We start from the raw sequence: 25569 nt of genomic DNA, 5'->3' as shown, positions 1-25569 counted from the left end.
TACAAAAACAAAGTCAGCAAAGGGAAAAGGTGCATGAGCGAAGTCTGGGGGAAACCCGGTGCAAGCTTCCAAGAGTCCTTTTCCAGCGGAGTCACATAGCTTGTGCTTGATTCCTCTAGTGACAGGTTGTAATGACACACGTGAAGTGTCCACTAGGGAAGCGGGATGCACGTTATAGACTCCATGCCCAGAGCTGTTACTGGCGGCTGATCACATAGACACCCTCTGCCTAGCACTGACCAAAATTCCAGACTCCTAGAAGGAAAGCAGATAATTCAGCATAAACCATGTTGTTTGTAAAAATAACTTAGGCACAGTGACCATTCTTATCAGGGGATAGTAGGAACCCTCCCAAAATCCAGATTCCCAGACTCTAGTCAGGGGTCGACCTTGTACTCAGGCCTTTCTAAGAGTAACAGCCTCAGACCTGCTATGTTAACTCTTTTCTGTACACTGTTGTAAGTACTTCTTTAATTAATCAAATAGTGGTCATTAAAACTGGACCCAGGGAGAATGAATACTAAGCAAATGCCCTTTTCTTCCCATCTTGTTTTAGGAAAGCAAATAACGTATGGCAAGGCTTTTTTGTTTACAGAAGATCTTCCCTCTCTGTCAGGAACCTAGGCAGGCACCCTGGATGCATTTCTTGCTTCTCCCAATGACAGTTTTATTCTGTCCTGTTCTTACACAGCACACGGTTTTCATTCTGGTGAACTGTAATAGCTCACTTCAGTGTACTATGCTGATCTATCGTGATGTATTTCAAAACAGACGCCAGAAGCTTTAAAGTACAGCTAGGTACAATTTATGTATTACCCTGATAACTTTCTTGGTAATAAAAGTACAGGCAGACCTTGGAGATGCTGCAGGTTTGGTTCCAGACCACCGCAATAAAGTGAGTATTGCAAGAAAGCGAGTCACACAGATTTATTGATTTCCCAGTACGTATAAAAGTTACGTGTACACTATAGTCTGTGTTAAGCGTGTGATAGCATTATGTCTAAAAAAACAAGGTACATACTTTGATTAAAAATATACTTTATTGCTGGGACTTCCTTGGTGGTCCAGTGGTTAAGAAACTGCCTTCCAGCGTGGGGGACTCGGGTTCGATCCCTGCTCAGGGAACTAAGATCCCACATGCCGTGGGGCAGCTAAGCCCGCGTGCCGCAACTACTGAGCCCGTGTGCCACAACTAGAGAGCTCACATGCTGCAACTACATAGCCCACGTGCTCTGGAGTCCATGCACTGCAACTACTGAGCCTGCACGCTCTGGAAACCACGCTCCACAACTAGGGAGGATCCTGTGTGCCGCAGCCAAGACCCGACACAGCCAGAAATAAATAAATAAACAAATATTAAAAAAAGAAAAAAACTTTATTGTTAAAAAAATGCTAGCCCTCATCTGAACCTTCAGCTAGTTGTAACCTTCTTGCTGGTGGAGAGTTTTGTCTAACGTTGACGGCTGCTGACTGATCAGGGTGGTGGTTGCAGAAGGTTGGGGCAGCTGTGGCACCTTCTTAAAATCAGAGCACAGTGAAGTTTGCCACCTAGGTTGACTCTTCCTTTCACAGTTTCTCTCTAGCATGCAGTGCTATTTAATGGCACTTCACCCATAGTAGAACTTCTTTCAAAATTGGAGTCAAGTCTCTCAAACCTTGCCACTGTCTATCAACTAAGTCTATGTAATGGTCTAAATTTTTTGTTGCCATTTTAACAATCTTCACAGCATCTTTACCAGGAGTAGATTCCATCTCAAGAAACCACTTTCTTTGCTCATCTGTACGAAGCAATTCCTCATCTGTTAAAGTTTTATGAGATGGCAGCGATTCAGTCACATCTTCCGGCTCCACTTCTAAGTCTAGTTCTCTTGCTATTTCCACCACATCTGTGGTTCCAATGGTAACATCAAAGATCAGTGATCACAGATCACTGTAACAATAATGAAAAAGTTTGAAATATTGCAAGAATTATCAAAATGTGACATGAAGTGAACGAATGCTGTCAGAAAAATGGCGCCAGTAGACTGGCTTGCTTGCTTGACACAGGGTTACCACAGATGTTCAATTTGTAAAAAATGAGATATCTGTGAAGTGCAATAAAGTACTACAGTAATAATAGTGATATTCCAGTGTTTATAATGCCCCTTGGGGAGGAGGCATTATGGAGTTGAAGCAACATAGACTTGAACCAACAGACACTGGGCTTGAGTCTAATCTCTGTCCATTACTAGTTGCACCTATTCTTAAACCAGTTTAACCTCAATTTCTTTATTTATAAAATGGGATGATAATCATGCCTACCCATAAGGTTCCTGTGAAGACTAAACAAGGTACAGCATGTAAAGCTTTTAGCACAGTACCTGTCACATGCTGAATATTAGTGAGGTGATTATTCTCATCATCTTTCAATGGAGATAACAATACCTACACTATAGGATTATTGGGACAATTACTGTAGATGGTAGCTCTTATTGTTAATAATGTTTCTTTGGTATAGGGCATTATTCCTAATGTACCTTGCTTTATGAAAAGAGAGATGTATTTTTCTTGTTTTTGTCATATATGTAGGAAATTTCAAAATTGCTGAGACGGTGAGAGAAATTATCTCGCTGTTTTACTAACTGAATAGTTGTTATTCCCTTTGCAAGCCACATATGACCATTGCCGTAGCTTCCAGTACTATAAATTTCTATCTGACTTGGTTGTTTGCTCACTTGCTGCACTTCTGTAGCAAACAAGATCTTTAAAGCAGATGATGTAAGCCATGAAACATACGGATCAAGGTTTTTATGAGGTTCAGGTTGCTGAGTTGAAAAGAAACTTCTGCCATAAATTAAATCCATTTGCTATGTAAGAGTAAGCCCAAACTGAATAGATTTTTGTAAACTGATATAGCATTGTGATGTTTCATTTCAGAGGTACAGAAGGCTTACTGAACCCTTCTATTCTCTGAATTTCTTTTTTGAACGAGTACATGTAGTTTAATTAGCTGTTTTTAGTTTGGGGTCATTATTGTCCACGACCTATAGGTGTCATTAAAAAATGACTCGTAAAATTATATTCATTGACATCATCAAAATAACAAGATGGCATTTAACCTTTAACTTAACTGTAAAGCAGGAAACGTTTTATTTTCCTTGTTATTCTGAGAGAATCCAAGATTTTAGTTATGCCTAGGCTGTGTTTGCATTTGGTGGCAAGATAGTTCTGGGAATTGTTGTGACTTTTAATTTATTATCTTTGTTTTTATATAAGTTACTGAATTGTAAGTTTGTTGTGACTTTTTTTGAAAGTCACGTTTATTGAGGTGTCACTTACATATACAACATTCACCCTTTTTAGTGTGCAGGTTTATGCGTGCTGACAAACGCCTACAGGCCTGTAACCAGCACCCCTGTGAGGCTGATGAGGAATAAGGTATGGTGTGCAGATGTGGTAGGACCCAGAATCGTTTTTTCCCATTTAAAACCGAAAGCGACTTTTTAGCCAGCCTTTAATGGGGGGAGGGGGGGAGGTAGATATTATCTTACCTTTTTTGATATTAATCTTTTTCCTTTTCAAAATTTAAAAAACTCATATGGCAAACATCATAAATTTTTGTTAAGTAATTGGATTAAGCCAAAGTAGGATTTAATTCTTCTAAAGGTAGGCTTGGTAGATTTCATTTAAATCAAGGATATAAATTTATAACGTGTTTTTTATGGCCTAAAAATGTATTGACATTGCTGAATATAAAGCTCTTAAAATCATAAGCCCAATAAATATGAATAAAAAATAGCCAAGACACAATTTTCAAGATTTTAAAAAACATTTTTTTACTGAATGACGTGATTAAATTCAAACATAGGCTTAGCAGGTTCAAAATTATACAAATGTGTTGGTTTTTTGAGCTCTTATATAGGCTTAAATATGCATAAAACATGTTTATTTTTGAAACTAAAAATAAAGAATGAAATTTACCTCTTCAGCGTGAAACCTGTGCTTGGGTTTTCCTGCACAAGTACTCGATTCTGAGTTGAACTTGAGAGATAAGCAAACATGAATTTCATTTTCAGTTGAAATGAAGTTTTTTCTTGCTCACACATATAAGAAGTTGAAAATTGCAGCAAAATGTTCATTGCTTTCCTATGACTATCAGGGCATCCTTCTTTCACAGAAATCCAGAGCATGCCTAGGGGCACAGCGGTGAATATCATCTCAAGGGTACGGTTAGACCACAGCTCACTAAGTTCTTTTTCTTCTCCCAAAATCTCAAGTTCTCAGGCTGTGCAGAGGAATCAGAGAAAGTGTTCCTCACCCAGGCATTTATTAGTATGTAAAGGGAAGGAAAATAACTCTTTGATTTTGTTCTCTTGTTCTCCAGACTGGTTTTTAATAAGATGTAAGACTTATTTATATTTTCTCTCTCTCTCAAGCCCAAGTAGTCATGGAAGTATTTCAGGATTTCCTTTTAAAGTTAATTCTTTTTCTTTTAAATCCAAGAATCCTGTCACTTGAAGTTAAAGGGCTTTCTTCAGAGCTTTGCAGAGACTGGTTCATATGAAATGTCTGTTAAGTATGCTACCTTCTGCAGCCCTCATCTTCAAAGCACCCGGCAACATCTGGCCTCCTTTCTTGAAAGTACTCTGGCAATTCAACCTTGCAACTCAGACACCTGTGGGGAACTCTCCCTTGCTTGCTGTAGGGAATGATGGATTGCCCTTTTTAAACTAGCATTTCTACATGAAGCACATGCCCACTGACTCCTTCTAGACTTTGTGGATGTGTGTTTATTATTTTTTTTTCCAAAATGTGATAGTGACACTGATATACTCTTTATGTATGCAAACAACTTCAATCAGCTATAATTTTAATTTCATAGACCTAGATACAATATTATTTAAATGATAATGGCCCCTAAGATTTTTTTCAAACTTTTAAAGCAGTTTTAAACACGAACAAACATCTTAACAGTTTTTCAAACTCTTTTTCGTGAAAGCTTAGAGGAACCCATTTTCCTCAACTGCTAGACAATAAATTACTTGCTAGAAGAACTTGTATGTGTATTTTAATGTTTTACCACAATTTCTACCTCTAAATTGAATTCAGTATTTCAAAACAAATAAATGGTCCCTCCATAACTTTTTATCTACCTGCAATGTCAGTTGCAAAGATTATCTATTGCCAGAATTTGAAGACACATTTAATATGTTACCTATCTACCAAATATTGTGGCTGGTTTGAACAATATCATTATCTTAAATCGTGTTTAAAATAATCCCAGAATAACTAAAGTACTTTTCTTGAAAGAAAAAAAAATGCTATTTAAATGCAAAGTATTATCATGTATGTCCTTTTTTTCTTTTATCATGCTTTAGCAGCACAAAGAAATGTGCACTTAAAAAATATTGGATGACAGGGATTTCCCTGGTGGTCCAGTGGGTAAGACTCCGTGCTCCCAATGCAGGGGGCCTGGGTTTGATCCCTGGTTGGGGAACTAGATCCTGCATGCATGCTGCAACTAAGAGTTTGCATGCCGCAACTAGGAAACCCGTATGCTGCAACTAAGAAGCCCACATGCCACAACTGAGACCCGGTACAGCCTAAATAAATTAATTAATTAATTAAAAAAAAAGAAAGAAATTTGGATGACAGAGAATCTGTGTCAATAGTACTAGATATGTGAGTTTAGATACAAGTATTACAAATTTAAAGCAATGAAAACTAACAAGATTATATGTATTCTCACATATATATGATATCGCTTAGTCTACATTTTGGACACCTGACTGAATTCTGCTGTAAGTGTGGATAAAAAATTAATATACTCCTTGTTAGTGATGTTTAATTTCTGAAGCACTAAGGCAAAATAAGGACCAACTCACCTCTTATTTTAGAACCAACACCCGTGGGAACACCTGTACAATATCACATAAAACGTCAAGCAAATAAAGTTACTTAATAAGCAAACTCAAATCACAGGGTTTTCAAAAGAGATAATTCTCAGTAATTATCCAAAAAGTCATTGCCTCTTTAGGAGTCTTGTCTAGGTGATGATATACTACTGTTTTGGAACAAAGACCATCATGCCATTTTTCATTATAGACCAGGAGGAAAAATCATGTGAGGACAGGGTCTTAAAGGATTTCATTGACTTCAGTTTCCGTGTAACCTCTGTTTTCTTCTGTGGACTTAACACGTAGACTCCTGGTCTCTGGGCTGGCGGTCCATTCCTAGTCTGGTTCTCCGAAATCTCTCTCTTCCAGAGTGTCTTGGTCCCATACAGAGAACCAACCAGTCCATGTGAGGAGATCCTCCTTACGGAGGTTCTGCAGTGTTATCAGCTTCCCTTGGAACAGAGGAGTTGTAGGTGAAGGACGAGGACTGCAGCTGCTCCTCTGCTTCTGCCCCTAGGTTCTTCAGGACCATTTTTTTTTTAGATACCATATATATGTGTTAGCATATGGTATTTGTTTTTCTCTTTCTGACTTACTTCACTCTGTATGACAGACTCTAGGTCCATCCATCTCACTACAAATAACTCAATTTCATTTCTTTTTATGGCTGAGTAATATTCCATTGTATATATGTGCCACATCTTCTTTATCCATTCATCCGATGATGGACATTAGGTTGCTTCCATCTCCTGGCTATTGTAAATAGAGCTGCAATGAACATTTTGGTACATGACTCTTTTTGAATTATGGTTTTCTCAGGGCATATGCCCAGTAGTGGGATTGCTGGGTCGTATGGTAGTTCTATTTTTAGTTTTTTAAGGAATCTCCATACTGGTCTCCATAGTGGCTGTATCAATTTACATTCCCACCAACAGTGTAAGAGGGTTCCCTTTACTCTGTTTATTTTAAATGGCTATTAGAACCTCAAAGTATTAGCACCTTGTCAATGGTTGTGATTTGTAGTTAAGTGATTTTTTGTATGTTTGTGGAGCCATAGCTGCGTTCATAAATTGTCTTCTACAGTTGATGCACTATGGAATAGGACAAGTTGGATTACTGGTCCAAATACAACATATTGATAAATAGTTTTCATCATCAAGGTGGACTTTGGTGTGTCCCCTATTGCCCTAGTGCAGTAAAATGACCCTGGAGCTTGTGATTCGTTTTTGTTACCTTATCAGTATCATCTGTAGGCTTACGTTTGGAATCCTCCTCTCCTAGCTCATACCTCTTCTTCAGAAGCCACATTGAATCAAATAATTCCCCCCAGTTTTCTTTGACAGCAGTAGGACATGTTTGCTCCAGTTGGTGGTACACTGGGGAGGTAGGGCAGGTAAATCAGAAGAGGCTGACAGCACCGGGCGGCCTTCCTCCATGCACTGTAGAGCTTACCAGCTGCCAGTGGCTGCCCCTTTCTCGCATGAAAAACTAAAAATGGATCCAACCAGATGAACGTGGTCCTACTGCCCATTGCCATATGAGGCTCAAAGACCAATAATAGAGTTGCTGTAGGGACTGCCCAGTCTCTGTCCCTCACAGTGAACACGCATTGCTCAGTGCACAAAGTTCAGGTGGCGTTTATTCCTTCTTAATCACCCTCTTTTGTGGAGCTCCTAGCCACAGCTCCAGCACACCCCTAGGATTCTGCGGAAACCTGGTTGAGAAATCCTGGTTTAGGCAGTTACCTGTATGGCTCCCCGAAGACATCCATATTCCAATCCCCAGAGCCTGTGAGCATGTATGTTACATGGCAAGGGGACTTACGTTAAGGACCTTGAGACGCAGATTATCCTGCAGGTCCTTTTTAGGCTTTGTGGACAATTAAATTACAAAAGTGGCAAATGGGACATGGCAGTTAGAAGCATGGACTCTAGGGTCAGACTGCTGTGTGATAATGGACAAGTTACCTAACTTTTCTGTGCCCCAGTTTTCACCTTCTGCTAACTAAATGGGACTGACATTAACACCTATATCATAGAATTATTGTGAGGATTAAATGAGTTGACACATACAAAGTTAGAACATTGCCTGGCACGTAGTTAAGTGTTCTGTAAGCATTGATTATCTGTTGTTGATGCAGTGCTACCACATAGAAGAACATTTGTTATTTTTGATCCTTGCTCTAGATTTAATAGCAGATTATTCTAGCTGGAAAAGCTTAGCCTATACCAGATCATGTATGATCATTTCTTTTCTTATCCTGATTATAGTCTTCAAGTTTTACAAGTGTAGTTGCTTGTTCTCCTGTTACTTTATATAGTTGAATATTTTAATTGTTCATTTAGAAACCTTCTTTTAATGTAGTGCTTTGATTTCTGATTATCATATGGTTTTACCTTTGATACATAAACATGCTACCTTTCTCATCTAACCCAGGAGCTGCAGGTGTATGGTATTATGCTAGTATTTTATCTTCTTTCACGCACATGTCATATAAGACAGTGCATCGATACATATATAATATATATATTATCTAGCCATTTGTTTACTAGAACATAATATAACCTTTAGAGCTGTGAAATTCATTTATTTATTCAACAGTACATTAACTCAAAAAGGATCTGTTTATTACTAATGCCAAACAATAAAAAAAATGAGTGGTTACCCAGATTTGTCTTTCAAGAAGCTTACTATGTAGTCAACAAGACAAAGCCAACAGTACATAATTATGGTTAGAGATGTGCACAGTGTGTTATGGATAAGCAAAAAAAAAGAAGGCTAAGGGAGTTCAGCACAGGGAATCTAGCCTGAACTGAGACTCCGAGTGTGTAGGAGTTGGTCATACAGGGAGAGAGCACATTGGAAACCATCATGAAATACCTTGAATATTCACCTTTTTATATCATTTGTCGTCTTCATTTTATTGTCAGCTTGCAGATGCTCTTTAATAGGTGTAATGAGGGTGAAACTGAACCTTCATGATGGAATGTTTTCATACTACCTTGAATTATAGAATAATGAAGCTGAATAAATTAACTTGCAGCTTGAAATCACTGCCTTTATATTGAATTGTTAGAAATATATTTAGTGGTTAGATTAGATTTTAGTGTGGTCTGAGGCAAAAAGGTTTGTTGGTAATGAGGAAAGAAATGTCATCCCATTCATTCATTTCAACTAAAAGAGCTAGACAGTTATAGATTATGAACTGATTCATCCAAAGGTAGAAACCAGTTTTAATGTTCACTTGGGAAAAACATAGTCTCATATCATTGACTTTGAATATTGGATAAGAAATTACCTTTTGACTGTCAAAGAAAGAAAGCCACAGTCAAAGTAAAAAAGACAAGGGGCTGACATCCTTAACATATAAATAAAAATTTTAAGTTGCAACAACAAAAACCAACAAGCACATTAAAAGACTGGGCAAAAGACATGAACAGACAGTACACACGTACATACAGACACACAAAGATGTACAAATAGCCCTTAAACATATGAAAAGATACTCAACTTATAATAAGAGACATGCAAATTAAAACTACTGTTGCTTAGGCTGTGACAGATGCTCATTCATCACTGGTAGGAATACAAAATAGTACAGTCCCTTTGGAGGGGAATTCAGCAATATTTAACAATAACATCAGAAGTACACATTTACTCTTAGGCCCAGCAATCTCACTTCTAGGAATTTATTCTCAGGATACACCTCTAAGAATATGAAGAAAATATTTGCATATGCGCCAGGTTGTTTATTATGGTGTAATCTGTAATAATAAAATATTAGAAACAACCTGTCATATGTAGGTTAGCTGAATAATACTGTAGAATGCTATAGATAATAATCAGGAAAATCTCCACGAACTGATGATTTTTCAGAACATATTGTTCAATAAGTAAAATATATCAAGGCAATTCACATTAGCAGATTAAGGAGGAAAATCTCATAATCCTCTGAATAGATGCAGAAAGGTTTAAATTCTAAATCTCTTCCTGATTTTTAAAAATTCTAGCAGACTGAGAACAGAACAGTTCTCTGGGTGTTCTCTAAGGGATGCTTTGAGCCAAAATCATACTTGAAGCATTCCTTTTCAGATCAATAACAAGACATAGTGCCTACTGTGACCTCTTTTCATCAGTGCACTAGGACCAAAAACAGAAGTAAAAGATAAAAATTATTTGTAGATTTTATGAATATGTGTGTAGAACATGCAAAAGCGCCTATAGGTAAATAATTAGAAATAGTAAGAGAGGGGCTTCCTGGTGGTCCAGTGGTTAAGAATCCACCTGCCAATTCAGGGGACACGGGTTTGAGCCCTGGTCCGGGAAGATCCCACATGCCGCAGAGCAGCCAAGCCCGTGGGCCACAACTACCGAGCCTGCACTCTAGAGCCCGCGAGCCACAACTACTGAAGCCCGCACGCCTAGAGCCTGTGCTCTGCAACAAGCGAAGCCACTGCAATGAGAAGCCTGCGCACCGCAACGAAGAGTAGCCCCCACTCGCCACAACTAGAGAAAGTCTGCGCACAGCAACGAAGACCCAATGCAGCCAAAAGTAAATAAAAATTAAATTAAAAAAAAAAAAGAGATAGTAAGAGAGTTTAGCATGGTTCCTGGATGTAAAATCTGTACATAAGAATTGATTCTATAGGCTTATTGTGATCATTTTGCAATATACAAATATCAAATCATTATGTTGTATACTTGAAACTAATATAATGTTGTATGTGAATTGTACCTTGATTTTTTAAAAATTATGTACCAAAAAAGAATTGATTTTATCTTTATAAACAATCAACAGTTGCTTAGAAAATGAAATAACATTTATAATAATATCAGAAAATATCAATATAGTTTCATAAATCCAATGAGAAGTATAAGACCCATGTGAAGAAAGCAGTAGAACTTTATTGAGAGAAATTAAGAAGTCTTAAATAAATGGAGAAATACATTCCAGTTCATGGGTTGGAAGAAGCAATATGTAAAGATGTGACTGTTTCTAAAATTGATCTGAACTTCACTGCAGTCCCAACAGTGTTTTTGTTATTTGATGTTTTGTGGTTTTTTTTGTTTTTTTTTTTAAGAACTTGACAGCTGTTGTGTTATAATTTACATGGAAATGCAAAGGGCTAAAAGTAGTTAAGACTCTTGAAGAATAATGTCAAGGCGGGAGAATTTGCTTTACCGAATGTCAAGACTTTTTGTAAAATTATAGTAAGACACTTAACGGTAGTGGTGCAAGGGTAAGAAATAGTCCAGTGAGAGAATGGGGAGCCCGGAAAGAGACCCACACTTGATTTATGATCAAAATGCCACTGCAGATACATGGGTGAGATGACAGTCTAATAAGTAAGTAGTGCTGGGACAATTGAGTGTCCATGTGGATTAGAATGGGATTGGGCTCCTACCACACACCATAGCCAAAAATTAATTCTGTGTGGATTATAGAATGAAATGTGAATGGCAAAACAAAAAAGCTCTTATAAGAATACCTTCATGACCTTGGAGTGGGGAAAGATTTCTTGAATAGGACACAGAAAGCACTGACTCTAAAGGAATTTAGAGATTGAGAAATTTGCATACGTTAACCTTAAGACTTTACCATAATCGGAAGACACCATAAACAGAAAAGGCATTCTAAACATGCAAAGACTGATCTTGGTATTAAAAGTCAAGAATAGCTGTTATCTCTTGGGAGAGAGAGTGATTTGGGGGCACAAGTCAAGCTCCTAGTATGCTGGTAATATCTTTCTTTCCTGGATATGGTGCTAGTCACACAGGTGTGTTCACTTTGTGAAAATTCATTAAGCTGTGCCTAGAATTCGTACACATTTTAATATGTTACCCTTCACTATACAGTTTTTTTTTAAAAAAGGAAAGCCACTGAGAAATTATTTGTAAAACATGTATCCAACAAAAAGCTTATGTCAAAATATTAGAGGACTCCTACAAATCATTAAGAAAAAGGTGAACATTTCAGGGACTTCCCTGCTGGTCCAGTGGGTGAAACTCCATGCTCCCAATTCAGGGGCCCCGGGTTTGATCCCTGGTCAGGGAACTAGATCCTGCATGCATGCCACAACTAAGAATTCTGCATGTTGCAACTAAGACCCAGCGCAGCCAAAATAAATAGTATATATTTTTAAAAGGTGAGCATTTCAGTAGTAAAGTGGGCAAAATAATTGAATAGATACTTTAGGAAAAGGGAAATACAAATGCTTATTTTTAAATGAAAAGGTGCTCAACTCATTAATCATTGGCAAAATGAGCTTAAGACTAGATTGGTATTTCTCTACACCTAAATTGGCCAAAAAGAAGAATCTGACAACTCCCAAGGGCTAGTGAGGATGTGGAACAATGGAGATTGTACTAGGAGCAGAAACTGACACGACCACTGTGGAAAATAGTTCGTAATTACATAGCAAACATGAAGGTGCTATATCATGTGACTCAGTAAGTCCTCCCTTGGGGAATGTGTGCTTAGGTGGAGCAGAGCATGTATCCAAGAATGTTTGCAGCAGCTTTGTTAACAATTTCCAAAAACTTGAAGCAACTCAAATGCCTGTCAACAGAAGAATGGATACAAAAACTGGTATATTTGTACAACCTCTATACTATACTAATTCTGGAAAATCATAAAAATGAACAAATTACAGCAACTGACAACAATTGGATAAATCTCAAGTTCAAAAGCAGGCAAAACAATTATACAGGGATGCTTTTTAGTAGTGATTTTAAAAGGCAGGGTAGTGAGGAGGAATTCAGAAGAGCATTGGGTGGGGATAGAAGGGAACTCCTGAGGTCATGCTTTATTTTTTGACCTCATTGTTGGTTACATGGATGCTTGCTCTCCGGCATTTCATTAAGCTGTACACTTGTTTTATTTGCTTTTCTGAATATGTGTTAGATTCGCAATTTAAATTTTTTTTAAAGAATAGACAGTGGGTGCAGTAAAGACCTTTTATCTTTAATGTAAGAAAACTTGTGAAAATTGAAAATGTGTTGAAATGTGGCAAAATATTTCATGTGAAAAAGTAATGTGGAACAGTATTAAATACTGCTTTGAATGTCCCATTTTGGTTTTTCTGCTTTTTATACTTCTGCCTTGTCATTAGTCAAAAAAAATTTTTAACAGGTATCACCAGTTAAGAACTCTTGGATTTCTATAGTAATTTTCATGTCATAAAATTCACTCATTCTAAGTGTACAATTCAATCACTTTTGATAAATCTATAGTGTTGTGCATCTATTCAGTGTGATCCAATTTGAGAACATTTTCATTGCCCCCTAAAATTCCCTCAAGCACATTTGCAGTCAAATGTATTGATAATATATTTTGAACATGGTAAGTTGATTGATTCATGTACTTCAAATACTTCCTCATTAAAAGTAGAATAACACATTGTTGGATAGAAACTTGAAGAGTGTCAACCAAAGCCCTTTATAAATGTTAGATTCTGTAAGTTGTGGTACTATATACATATTAAATTAAAATCAACTTTTGTTTGCATCTGTTCTTCATCGATTATTTGAAATAAATGAACAAACTACAGTCGATCTCTTTCTTCACGTCATTTTCTTGGTGGGGAATGCTCTTGTGTGGTTCTGGGTGGTTTTTCAGTTTTAAAAAATTTAATTGATCTATGGAAAAGATTTCAAACATACAATTACTCTTGTGGTTTTATGTGGCATTCTCAGTAGGACTGATTTCTGAGAGGATAGATCATACAGAATAGGATGAAGAAAGGAGTGGGAAATTACACTGTAAAGTTATTCAATTAAATATATAAATATTAAGTTATACATTATTTCCTGATTAATATTTCAGATTAATAGTAGCTGAAAGATTTATTGATTCTGGTATTAAATTTTTCAAACTTTAGGAATACGTAACAAATGTTTATAAAGCTTTTTGTGTCCTTCATGTTGAGATATGGAGTATATTATATAGGAGTAAATGTGAAGCATATATATTATGTACATTCTCAATTACGTGGTAATTTGTAATTGGGCTTCCTGGCTTGGAATTTTAACAAACTTGAGTTAGTAATTTATGCTTTAGTGTTGAATATGAAGTATGGAGGTGTAGATGTATCTCGTGTCTAATTAAGCATTTGTGTGAGAAGAGTAACATCAAGTGTCTGTAAGTTTTGGAAACCAAAATGATGCCTGGCTAGTTACTAAGCCAGTTAAGAGCAAATCTGTATCTTCTCTATGTTGTTAAAATATTTACTTTGAAATTATTGGTGGAGCTCATTTTTATTGCTATTTCTCCGTTGCCAGGTACTTTATTACCAAGGTTGCCATCAGAACCAGGAATGACATTACTCACTATCAGAATTGAGAAAATTGGCCTGAAAGATGCTGGGCAATGCATTGATCCCTATATCACAGTTAGTGTAAAAGGTAAATAACTATGTATAATCTACCTTCCCTCTGGGGAATTTTATAATGTTGCTTCTCATTTGGAACTTTTTTGGTGGGGAGAGGGAGGGGATGTTTTATATCTGTGACAACTTATTTTAGTTGATTTTGCAGTGAGGTGAAATCCCTGGGAAGAGGTGGTCATCATTCCTTCACCAAACGTTTCTGAGAGATTTACTAAAAATACTTCCCTATCCATAACTTACACTCATATTTGCTTTTAGCTTTTTCTTTGTGTATATCTTTTTATTCTTAAAATTCTGTCAAGGGTGCTGACTAGACAGACACGCTGTCTTTAACAGCAGATGCATCCTTCAGAAAACAGGTTTAAAAAATGTCCCCCACCTTCCAAGGGTGTGTGGTTTTCTTTGCAAAGCCCAGTGTTCTTCTGTTTTCCCACGCCTCCACTTCAGGTCCTCTCGTTCCTGTCCAAGAGAGGTTTGTACATAGGACAGCTGTGCAGAGGTGGATGAGAATCAGGCCTTCAATTAGTCATGAGTGGAGACAGGGAAATAGGACGTGTCCATAAACATCCACGCCCTGAACATAATCCTGCGGGACATTAGACGAGTGATGTATTTCTTATACTTAACTATGTTACCGTCATTATTAAGCATGATTACTCTTAGGATTTGATTTTTTCTGTCCAATGGCAAACCATTTTTTTCCTTGAAAACAACTTTTTTGGTCATTGGTTTAAGAGGGAAGCCACAGTGATTGAATTGTTTTGTCGTTGCCAAGCATTTTATACAGCACTTTATTTGTAAAGCACTCAACAGTCTTTTAAAAGTAATTATTGGGTGATTGAAGATGAAGTTGTCATACTATTATTCAGAAATAACTGCACAGTTAATCCAGTCTACAGTTAATAAACCTGCAGTCTGAGACAAATCAAACAGGTGTGGACTGAAATTAAATGGAGGGAACTTTTACCGATCATAGAAATATTCAGACCCATGGGTTCATTAGTACCAAATAAAAGAAAAAGGATTTTGGCCACAGACAAAAATTTTAACATGGAGAGACCATGATCCATAGCACTAATGCTGTGATACTTTAACTTCTGATGTTACTGGTTCTCAAATCCATGGTCTACTGGAAAGTATTTATACCCTACACAAAACTACATCTCTCATTCAGGAACGAACACTGTAAAATACAAAAAAATGAAATGAAATGTAGATATTATGTTACCTTTGCATATGGTTGAACTGAAACATGTTTTATTTAAATATCTTTAGGAACTGAAGTAATCCAACATACTCTCTTGCTTTAAGGTCCCTAAGATGGGTCTGTTGAATAATACATGAACACTGAGTAGTCATTAAATGAGTCTGTGTTGAATTAGATCAAACTGGATGATTCCTGGCTCCAGAGATTACAGCAGTATACCGTACATAGTGTGCCATCTGGTTATTGTAAATCAGCTTATGTTATAGCAAATAGAACCAGAATTTAAGTAATATATGTAAGAAGTGTTCATTCATGGAAAGGTTTCCTTGGCAGCTGTCGTGTCCATTGTTTGGTCCTCTGACTTGAATACAGCAGGGGAATTCTGATAATGTTAGATTTATAGGCCTTTCCGTGTCATGCACGCGATCAAGGTTGGGAAACGGGTAGGAGCACCACTGTGGTATATTACGTCCCCAAATGTAATTCACAAAACTGTACTGGCCTGTGTCATCAGAAGACACCTCTTAACTAGGAAGGATCCAATTTTGTGATGTGGAAGGCGGCTTCCTCCTCCTATCCATGGGGGTCTCCCACCCTCTCTACTCCGTGCCCTCCACATGACCCTGGAAACCAGCCGCCTTCAGGTACCTGCTCACCCCAGACATGGGTCTTTATTGGCCTCAGAATCTCCTCTCGGCTTTTGCCTCTTCAGGAAACACAACCCTTTGCAGTTTTTACGTCTTTGTATTTGAAGGCTCGAAGCAGAAACTGTTTTTTCCTCTCTAGATCTGAATGGCATAGATTTAACTCCTGTGCAGGATACTCCCGTGGCTTCAAGGAAAGAAGACACGTATGTTCATTTTAATGTGGACATTGAGCTCCAGAAGCATGTTGAAAAATTAACCAAAGGTTTGTGATGCTAAAAGTAGAACTATATTCAGAATGTGACTCTTTATTCTCCAGCTTTGAATCTGTTATGTACAGTGACTGTCATGTTAACTGAGACTAATGCTAATGAGTATACTTGTTTATAAGCATTTAAGTTAGTCTTCCTAGGCTATTCTCGTTTTACATTTTGTCCTTTCTCATAAATGCCATGAAGTATAGAGCTGTGCATGCCAGCAGTGCAGGAAATGTATTCTCTACAGATGGTGCGGATGAGCAATAAAATTCTTTTAACTTCCTTAAAATGATGGTATCATATTTGGACTTTAATGCTGTTTTCAAATGTGACTTTATTTTCACATTTATTCAGACCTCAGACACAATCACGATGACAAGGAGATGGGTTCCATAGCTGAAGAGACTAAGAAATGTGATCTGCTATCTTAAAGATCTATGAGGTTTTTAAATAATAAAATGCCTCTGTTATTGCCGTGGAAGGGAGAAGAGAAGCTACTCTCTTGTGGACATGGCAGGGTCATACACCTGGGGACCGAGGTCACCGGTAACCTAACAATTGTAATCCTTTCGTGTGTGTTGGTAGCAGGTGCTAAATATGCCCATCTCTGGAATTCCCTGGCGGTCCAGTGCTTAGGACTTGGTACTTTCATTGCTGGGGTCCGGATTCGATCCCTGGTCGGGGAACTAAGATCCCACAAGCCACGCGGCTCGGCAAATAAATAAATAAATACGCCCATCTCTCCCTCACGCACATCCCTTTGTCTCCTAAGTGATTGGCTTTTCTTTCCTTCCTTGACATGTGAAGCGCTCCGTTTGGACCCAGGTGCCAGGGCTGTGCACACATTTCTGAACATTGTTAAACTGGTCACTTGTGAGTTTTGTCATCAGTGAAAGTATTAGATGTATGTTAGTTGCCTTTAAAAGCAAAGCAAGATCCAGCACCGCTCTGGTTAAGCCTTTGTTAATAAGGAGCCAGATAACAGGGAGACCCTGACGTCCTTCCGTCTCTTTCGTTGCCTTTAGAAATTAATTGTTCTTGGCTACACAGACGAGGCGATTTATTATTCTGTTTTTAGCTTTTCTCTGTGGGGAGGGGGAGAGAGCTTATCTGTTGGGCTTTGGGGAGAGAAAACTATCTACATGTTTCATCACCACTTGTTCACTGGGGGAGGGGTGGGATCGGTGTGCTCTCTAAGCCCTCGTCTTGCTTAGCGCTGTCTTCACACAAGCACATGTCATTCCAGGAAAAACAAAACAGGGCTTTGGACACTGAGAAAGGTATTAGGAAGCAGTTAACATTTAAAAACTGAACCAGCTGTTGTTCAGACTCCAAACTTCAAACTCCCAAAAACTGAATTTTTGAGTTTTTGTTTCGAGAAACTAAGTTTGGATTTTTTGATGAACTCTTTTACATGCCTTTTCTACTTAATGCGTTTCTATGAGTAATGTTAACACTTAACAAGTATCTTCTGTGGGGTTTTTTTGGTAGTATTTAGTATTTTCTATTCTTAATATTTTATAATTCTACCTGTGGATGAACTTACTTACATTCTTGAGCCATTCTGGCTCAAGTTTTGCTCTACTCTGTAGAATAGGATGATACGGAGACATGTCCCTCTATTCAGGTACAGATGAGTTTTGGGGTGACAGCCATAGTCAGTCGTATCATCAGAGAGATTGTTTGACAGAGGTTACTTTGTAAAATTATGACAATTGTTGCTTGTTCATAGGCTTCTGGTGATCAAAGAAAATTTATTGACACTAGAAATGTGCCGTCTGTGGCTAATCTGCTTTGCTTTAATTCCTTAGGTGCAGCTATTTTCTTTGAATTCAAACACTACAAGCCTAAAAAAAGGTTTACCAGCACCAAATGTTTTGCTTTCATGGAGATGGATGAAATTAAACCTGGGCCAATTGTAATAGAACTGTAAGTGATGCACGTACAGAATTAGTACTAATTTAACGGTGACTACTCTGTCTTCTTAATACGTAACCTTGGAATAGATCAGTTATCAATGGTTTTTCTATTGTGGTTACAGATACAAGAAACCCACTGACTTTAAAAGAAAGAAATTGCAGTTATTGACCAAGAAACCACTTTATCTTCATCTGCATCAAACTTTGCACAAGGAATGATCCTGACATGAATACCCTGGAACTTCTGTGAATCTTACCACTCAGTAGAAACCATCCTAGCTCTGTGTAGCACATTCGCCCTTCAACAGGCAGGAAGCAAGCCGTACCCAGGCCAGCAGGCCAGAGCGAGTCCATTACACAGCTGTAGCACAGAATTCAAAGTCCAGCACGTCACTGATGTGAAAGACTCCTCTGGATACAGGCTTATTGTAGATCTTAAAACATTTTCACTTTTCTATTGATTGTGCAATGAATAGCCTCTTCTCTAATTTGCCACTATTCCTGCCCTGCTTCCTGGAACGACACTGTTGTGGGTGGAATGTGCTCACCTTCACACTTAATACAGCAATAAGAGTGTGCTAGAGTTTACACACCTGTCCACTTCTGCTCCAATATGCTCTTCGGTTTTTTGAGTTAATGTCAAACTTTGGGTTGATGTGGGTAGGACAGTATGAAACTGCTTTGAGAGGAATTGGACCAATTATGCGGCCCAAGGTCAGTCTGGAAATTTATAGGCTGCTCCTCAGAGACGGCCTTGATTCCCCCTGATCTCATGGTTCTCCTGCTTAGAAATAGTGTGCCTTGGCCAAATCAGTATCCCATATGGGCGTGTTCGCAGGTGGTAGCTGTGATTTTTCCAGATGACCGGATCGTTTTTCTGAAAGTGAGCATATTTTTAGTCATGTTGATTAGCTTTTTTCTACATCAGATCGTTACTCTTTCTGATAGTGATTCTGGGGTTAGTGATGGAACCATCTCAGAATAATTACAAATTCTTGGTGGGTTTATAATGTCTTCTAAGTCGTGTAATCTAAAAATAATTTGAGTCAGATGCTAACAAGATACCGCAGGAATAACTGCTGTTTTTCTGACAACTGATTGTGAAACCTTAAAACCTGCACACCTCTTCTTACAGTGATGAGTATGCAAATCTGGAGAGATTCTAGTTTTTTTTTTATATAGGTAGATAGGATTGCCATTTATTTCCTATGTAGATATACTGACATTCATCCATATGGAAATATTGCAGGTCATTAGCTTTTTATAATTTGACTATTTACATTCTTTTGACTTAATAATGGGGCATAAATAAAACTTTCATAGAACACACAAGGTGGATATTTGATACACAGAACATTTAAGATTGGGGGTGGGCATTCTGTGGGTTAGATGTGGAGCCCACATATTTAATATTCACTATTTTAAATGACCAATGCTAGCATGAGGGGAACGCGGTGCCAGTACTTGGCCTACTTTTAAACTCGTGTAATAAGCCTAGTCAATACCGTTCAGTATGTTTGCTTTTTAAAATAAGTAACCATAATTAAGTTCTAGCCCTTGCACTTCAAGAGATCTAGTCTCCACTTTCAGTTGTCTGTTAGGTCAGTTCTGTTTACTATGATGGATGTTAAAAAACTGTATGAGCCTGAAGAATTCTCAACCCAATTTAGTCTTGCTTCCCTCTTGATTAGTTTAATTCCAGATGATTCCATCCACAGTAGCTTGAGGGGATGAGGAATTTGCCTTAATAAATTACTTTGTTGTTCACTCAACTCTTAGACTGTGAGTTGTCAGCCCCGTGCCCTGCCCGCCCCAGACTGTAAGCTCCTCAGGGGGCAAGAACCACACGTTCTCCATGTCACGTACATTTTCTGAGGTGCTTGGCAGCGCTCTGTACCCTGTGGAGTACTCAGTACCTTTTGTTTGATGTTGCTGACAAGACCTAAAAATAATCCCTTAAAAAACCTACCATTAAAATGTAGCAAAACTGATACACTGTTCTTTCTCTTTTCTCATAGACCGTAAGACATGTATATCAAGGTGATAGTTTGTCACATCTGCTGTCATTCACAAAAGTATGGCTTAGATGAACTACAAATGCCTTTCATCAGTGTTAAAGAAGCTTAAATCGAACACGGCTGATTAGCTTAGCTTTGTAATTCAGACCTGAATGAAATAACAAAACGAGCGACTGTCTCGAAGCAGTAGACACAGAATACTCCACATCCCACAAATTATTTACTTTTCGATGAAAAGATCAGCCATTGAATAGTAACCACAACTACAGCAGACTTCCAGGCTGAAACGCTGCTGCTCCGTAACTGAGATGACTTTAGCAACTAAGCCCAGAAAGACGGTCAGTTAGCTGGAGATGACTTCTGAAACAGACGTAATTTTCAAGCCAGTTGGGGCTGATGGGACTCAGGGTGATGCCCCCCACACCCTCTCCAAATTGGCAGCTTGCCTGGGCTGGGCTGCCGAAGGGGTGCAAACAGAGGTCTCTGAGAGGCGGCAGGGACGGCAAGTCTGGGGCCGCTCGGCTAAGCCACAGGTGGCAGTTCTCTACAACTCAATATGAAACACAGAATAAACACCAAAAAGGCTTTAGAGGTTAAAAAAGAAAGACTCCAGGATTTGATGTTGAGATAGATTTAATTTACCTTTGCTACTGTATTATCTTCCTAACTGGTGTAATCTCTATTTAAATACTATTTAAAAAATTTATCTTAACTTCACTATTATTTCACGTCCTGAAGAGACTGATATACTCAAAAGCTGTATTTGTGACTTAATCTTTTTATTTTACATGGTTAAGAATAACCTATGCTGTTAACTATGGAGTTTTCCTCTTAAATTTCTTCTATTCTTGATAATAAACAGGACACAGAGATAGAATTCTCTTTTCCTGAAAAACTCCTTATGTATTCGTTATGAACTTTGGAAGAGTTGTCTTCTTTCAACGGTCCGTATCTTTCTAAAGTGGCATCTTTTAGTTTAGTATAAAGAAAAAATTTTGTTTCACAGTGAAGCATTTGCTTTATCTTATAAGGTATTCTAAGAGGATTAAATATCCTAATGGTGACAAGTCACGGTGCAGACTTCAGTAGTATCATTACATCACAGAACTTCAGAGAATGCAAGAGTATGATCTAGCCGTGAACAACAATATCAACCTTTTATAATTCTGACTTAATTGAAATCTTAAACTTCTTGAAATGTGCTACAAAGTTACTATAAAGTTACTATAGTTTAAAGTGTCTGATGAGTTAGTGCTTAGAAACATTGTTTAAAAGACCTGGTACAAGTAATGGGTATAGCAAGTATGATGCAATCCTAGATTCTCAGATTTACTGATTTTTAAACAGAGGGGCCAGTATTCAAATATGAAGTTTGGAATAGGATCAGTCAACAAAAAGAACTGAGTTCAGCCCATGGTTGCTGACCTAGGGCATGTTACAAGCCTCACAATCCTAAATCATTCTTTCTCATCGTATTACCTACTCTTTGCCCTTTTTCGCCATATTGCTTGAAAGTCAGCGGCAAGGTATAGGAGAAATAACAGACTCTCTGCATTTTTTAAAAGAAATTTTCTTACTTTTATGGTCATGACACATCATTTTCATTTTTCTGTTATGCACCCTAACGCAAGAACGGTAAAAGCAACAGAATATCAGGTCAAACAATTCTTGCTACATGTAAACGCATACTCAGAAAACCATTCTCAACCAGGCAGAGCCACAGAAAGCACGTGAATGCTGTCCAAATTGGCGAACTGACTTCTCTGAAGTAGAAGGAAGACATATCAGTTGTGGTGCTTCCCGGTGACTTTGAGGTTGAACTCATGAGTGGTGAGCCAGGAAAGTGTGCTGCCAGGTCACCATCTTCAGTTCTGGGAGCTTGAGTTTACATGTTTCCAAAATGGTACAAGTCTCGTGAGAAAACAATGAATCAACAGACACTTGGGAAATATTAATAACCAAATTTTTATGAACTGTTACTACAAAGAACTTCAGCAAGAGGGGAGATAAAAGTTTAGTGATCTTTTAGTAAACATTTTTAGCGTAACAGTCGTTGCGACCAGATATTTTTTAAAAATCAAGCTTATAAATACGGTTGCTCTGTATTCAACTGGTGTACACTAAAAATAGGATAATAAATGGAAATACATGTTCTTATAGCATTTCCACAGGAAATGTTCATATTTTTCACGACATCCTAAATCATTTAGCAGTTACATATACTACATTAACTAAAACACAGGTATTCTTTATTGCACATTTCAAAGTTGTAAGGAGGCTCTAGCTTACAAGGTGATTTTTACTTTGGGGCGGGGGAAATGATATTTTTTAACTGTTTGGCTCAAAAATGCACACTGCCAGGGCAGCTTAGTTCTAAAAACAAACCTTTTAAAATCAACTTTTGGATTTTGAAGCCAGTGAAAATCCTCTACTGTCATGAACAGTGCACAGTCCACTTTCTCTCAGACTAAATGTCCGAGGTCAGTTACGGGCTCTGTTTGAAAGCCTGCGAACAGCCCTGGCTCGTGCTCTGAGAGGCAGGCGGGGGCTCACCTCTGGAGCCGGAAGCCGGTGAGTCTCTTGCAGCAGAGGAAGGTGGATAATCCTGGGGGCCATGGGTTGGGGGTGGTAATCGGGTACCAGGGATAAAGTACTCTCTCGGGCCAAGAGAGCCTAAAGGTCTAAAAGGTGCGTGTCCTGCTAAGAATTCTCGAGGGTCAAGAGGCAGGTCCCGTTTTCCTGGTGGAACGCCTGGTGCATATTCTCTTAAGCCTAGTGGTGGACGCAAACCAGGACCTGGAAAAATTAAAATTCAGTCATGTAACTACATATGAACATATCTAAATTTAGATGATTCCATGTATGTTAATCTTTAATTCCTCATACCCCTGGAAGTCAGGTGGTGGCATCCCCACTTTATAGATGAGGCAAACTGAGGCTCAGCAAGTTTAATACATGCCTGTAGCCAGCCAGCCATGAAGCAACACAGGCTGGATTTAAACGTGGCTCTACCTAGCTTGTGGTTTTTTCGACAACACAATTCTGCTGTCTTTATCTCACAAGAGCTTGATTTGTACTTAGAAGTACTATATATCATACTAAGACAATAGATTATGAAATAAGGGCTTCACTGTTAGTAAATTTTGATAAGGGAAATTCCACTGTTACTGTATCAATTAAAAACTCATTCAGTAGTCAGCATGGACCTACATATGCCATCAAAATCAAGGTGTCTGCCCTGCTGGGAAAGGCCTTCCAGCTCCACCTAATTAAATTCAGCAACATTCTACCTAGTAGCTATTACATTCTACCTTCTCTTTAACATTTCCTTCCTATTTACTCCCAAGGTGGGGAGTGATGGATTAATCTTGCCTTCTTTTATACTCTGTGACCCGTTGCTTATACTTCCATCATGGTGATTACAAGTTTTATGTTGTATATAATGTATGTATGTGTCCTATAGGACACCTTAAGCTCCTGGAGTTAGGAGAGTTAATTCCATCCATTACGGAGCCTAGTACGTAGCCAGAGCTGTTCAAGAAACATAGGCCGAAATAATATTTCTGACTTTCTATGAACAGCCCATTTTCCCTTGTCTACAAGAGATACCTACTGCCCATCTCAGTACAGGGAGATTATGCAGCACCCCATGGGTCCTGAGAAACTGGCAGAAAAGTTCAAATGTACTCAGCCAGCTTTACCCTTTCATTGCACAGCCCTGCATAGCAACTGTTAAAATTTTATCAAGGATTAGAGTGAAAAGATGAATACACTTCACAAGTCCATTACTACCGTTCAATCATCATACCAAAGGGCGGAGGAAGTGGCCGAGGCCCAAAAGGCCCGCAGAGTTGAGGAGGTGGTCCGTATCGAATGGGCGGCAGTAGAGGGCCTCCCACGGGGGAGCTCATGAGGGGTGCCCCTGGAAAAGGAGGGGGCCCTTTTGCAGCCGTATTAACCTGCAAAGGAGAAGTAATGAAAGTTCTGAAATGCTTGGATATGACAGATAAAAGCACCAACACCAGTAAAAGCTAAAACCCAATGAAGCAGATGTCAGGCACTTGTCCAAAGAGCGAGCTATGGCAACAAAACTCTACCCCTCCTATCTGTCCCACTGACAGCTCAGGCAGGTTCAAAGAATGTCAGAGGAGTGAACACTTCCACCATAATCATATTATTGCTCGTATGGGCAAACAGAAGAGGATGCAAGAGGACTGTCAAAGGATATTAACAGAGGCGATTCCCAACTAAGAACTAACAACCATACCATACACACAGTAAACTGCTTCTAGGGCAGCCCCTCCCTCCCGTCACCACAATAGCTCATTTCTCCATATTAAGAGTGGAAAGAACAAAAGGGAATGAAAAATCCATTTTCTACATGTAAGAAGAGCTAATATTCAGAGTACCCTCAATTTCCTTTCATGTGTTGTAAGATCTCACCTTGCTTTAAACATGAGGGAACAGAGGCACAGAGAGTATTAGATACCTTGCCGAAGGTCACACAGCACGTAAGAGGCTGGGCTGGAATCCACTATCAGCCTGACTCCAAGCCAGTGCTCTTCCTCCTCTGCCCCCACTATCAGAGGAGGCTCTACTCTCTTTGAAGTCAGTCTGCTACTTCAAAGGGGTCTTGGGTCTTAGCCAGGCTGCCCTGGGACACAAAGAGCTCTCAAGCGATGTGTATTCCTGGAGTCCTGTACTGGAACTCGCAAGTATTTCCCAACAGAGATAACGTTATATATACAAGTTCAGCAGGCACAGCTCCAGCATCCACCCCCATTCACCAGTAACGCCGTCCTTCACATTACGAGGTGCTGACCAATCCTTCCCTACGGAAGCTGGGTTGGAAATTCTCAATAATGAAAATATGTATCTTGATGTCAACACAGTAAAGCACTGTGAGGTACAATCAGAGGACTTACCAGCTGTCGCAGCTACACAAGTTACAAGAGAATACACTTATGTGAACATAATTTAAGGCTACTGCTGGGAACTGGCACAACAGGTAATTAAAGATTTCCACTATTCAGTACTTCACTTATAGCAAACATCCTCTGTTACTGATCTGTAATTTCAGATTATTCAAAACAGGGCTTGCCTGGTATACCACTAGAGATATTCTTTTTTTTTTTTTTTTTTTTTTTTTTGCGGTACGCGGGCCTCTCACTGTCGTGGCCTCTCCCGTTGCGGAGCACAGGCTCCGGACGCGCAGGCTCAGCGGCCATGGCTCACGGGCCCAGCCGCTCCGCGGCATGTGG

The 25569-nt window shown here is 38.7% G+C and overlaps 2 protein-coding genes across 7 annotated transcripts in view; one reads left to right on the top strand and one right to left on the bottom strand.

The window, feature by feature from the left end:
• AIDA (axin interactor, dorsalization associated) overlaps positions 1–20281 on the top strand; it is a 42378-nt gene extending 22097 nt beyond the window's left edge. The window contains exons 7-10 of one of the 2 annotated variants that reach the window (XM_022579276.3): positions 14157–14279; positions 16257–16379; positions 18183–18300; positions 18413–20281. In XM_022579276.3, coding sequence (XP_022434984.1) covers positions 14157–14279; positions 16257–16379; positions 18183–18300; positions 18413–18509 — 461 coding nt within the window. In that variant the 3' untranslated portion in view covers positions 18510–20281. The remainder of the gene's footprint in view (positions 1–14156; positions 14280–16256; positions 16380–18182; positions 18301–18412) is intronic. The other variant, XM_022579277.3, reaches the window with a different exon arrangement.
• The window catches only part of MIA3 (MIA SH3 domain ER export factor 3), a 64677-nt gene continuing 50034 nt past the window's right edge, over positions 10927–25569 (bottom strand). For all 5 annotated transcript variants that reach the window (XM_022579272.2, XM_022579269.2, XM_089907082.1 and 2 more), the window contains 2 exons: positions 24117–24267; positions 10927–23104 (listed from right to left, as the gene is read on the bottom strand). In XM_022579272.2, coding sequence (XP_022434980.2) covers positions 22794–23104; positions 24117–24267 — 462 coding nt within the window. In that variant the 3' untranslated portion in view covers positions 10927–22793. The remainder of the gene's footprint in view (positions 23105–24116; positions 24268–25569) is intronic.

This window comes from Delphinapterus leucas, chromosome 1, assembly GCF_059928025.1.
Source record: "Delphinapterus leucas isolate spDelLeu-1000000601 "Yukka" chromosome 1, BTC_Dleu_Yukka2, whole genome shotgun sequence".
Classification (NCBI taxonomy): Eukaryota; Metazoa; Chordata; class Mammalia; order Artiodactyla; family Monodontidae; genus Delphinapterus; species Delphinapterus leucas.
The sequence above is the reverse complement of the archived record's forward strand: the minus strand, read 5'-3'. Positions and strand labels throughout refer to the sequence as shown.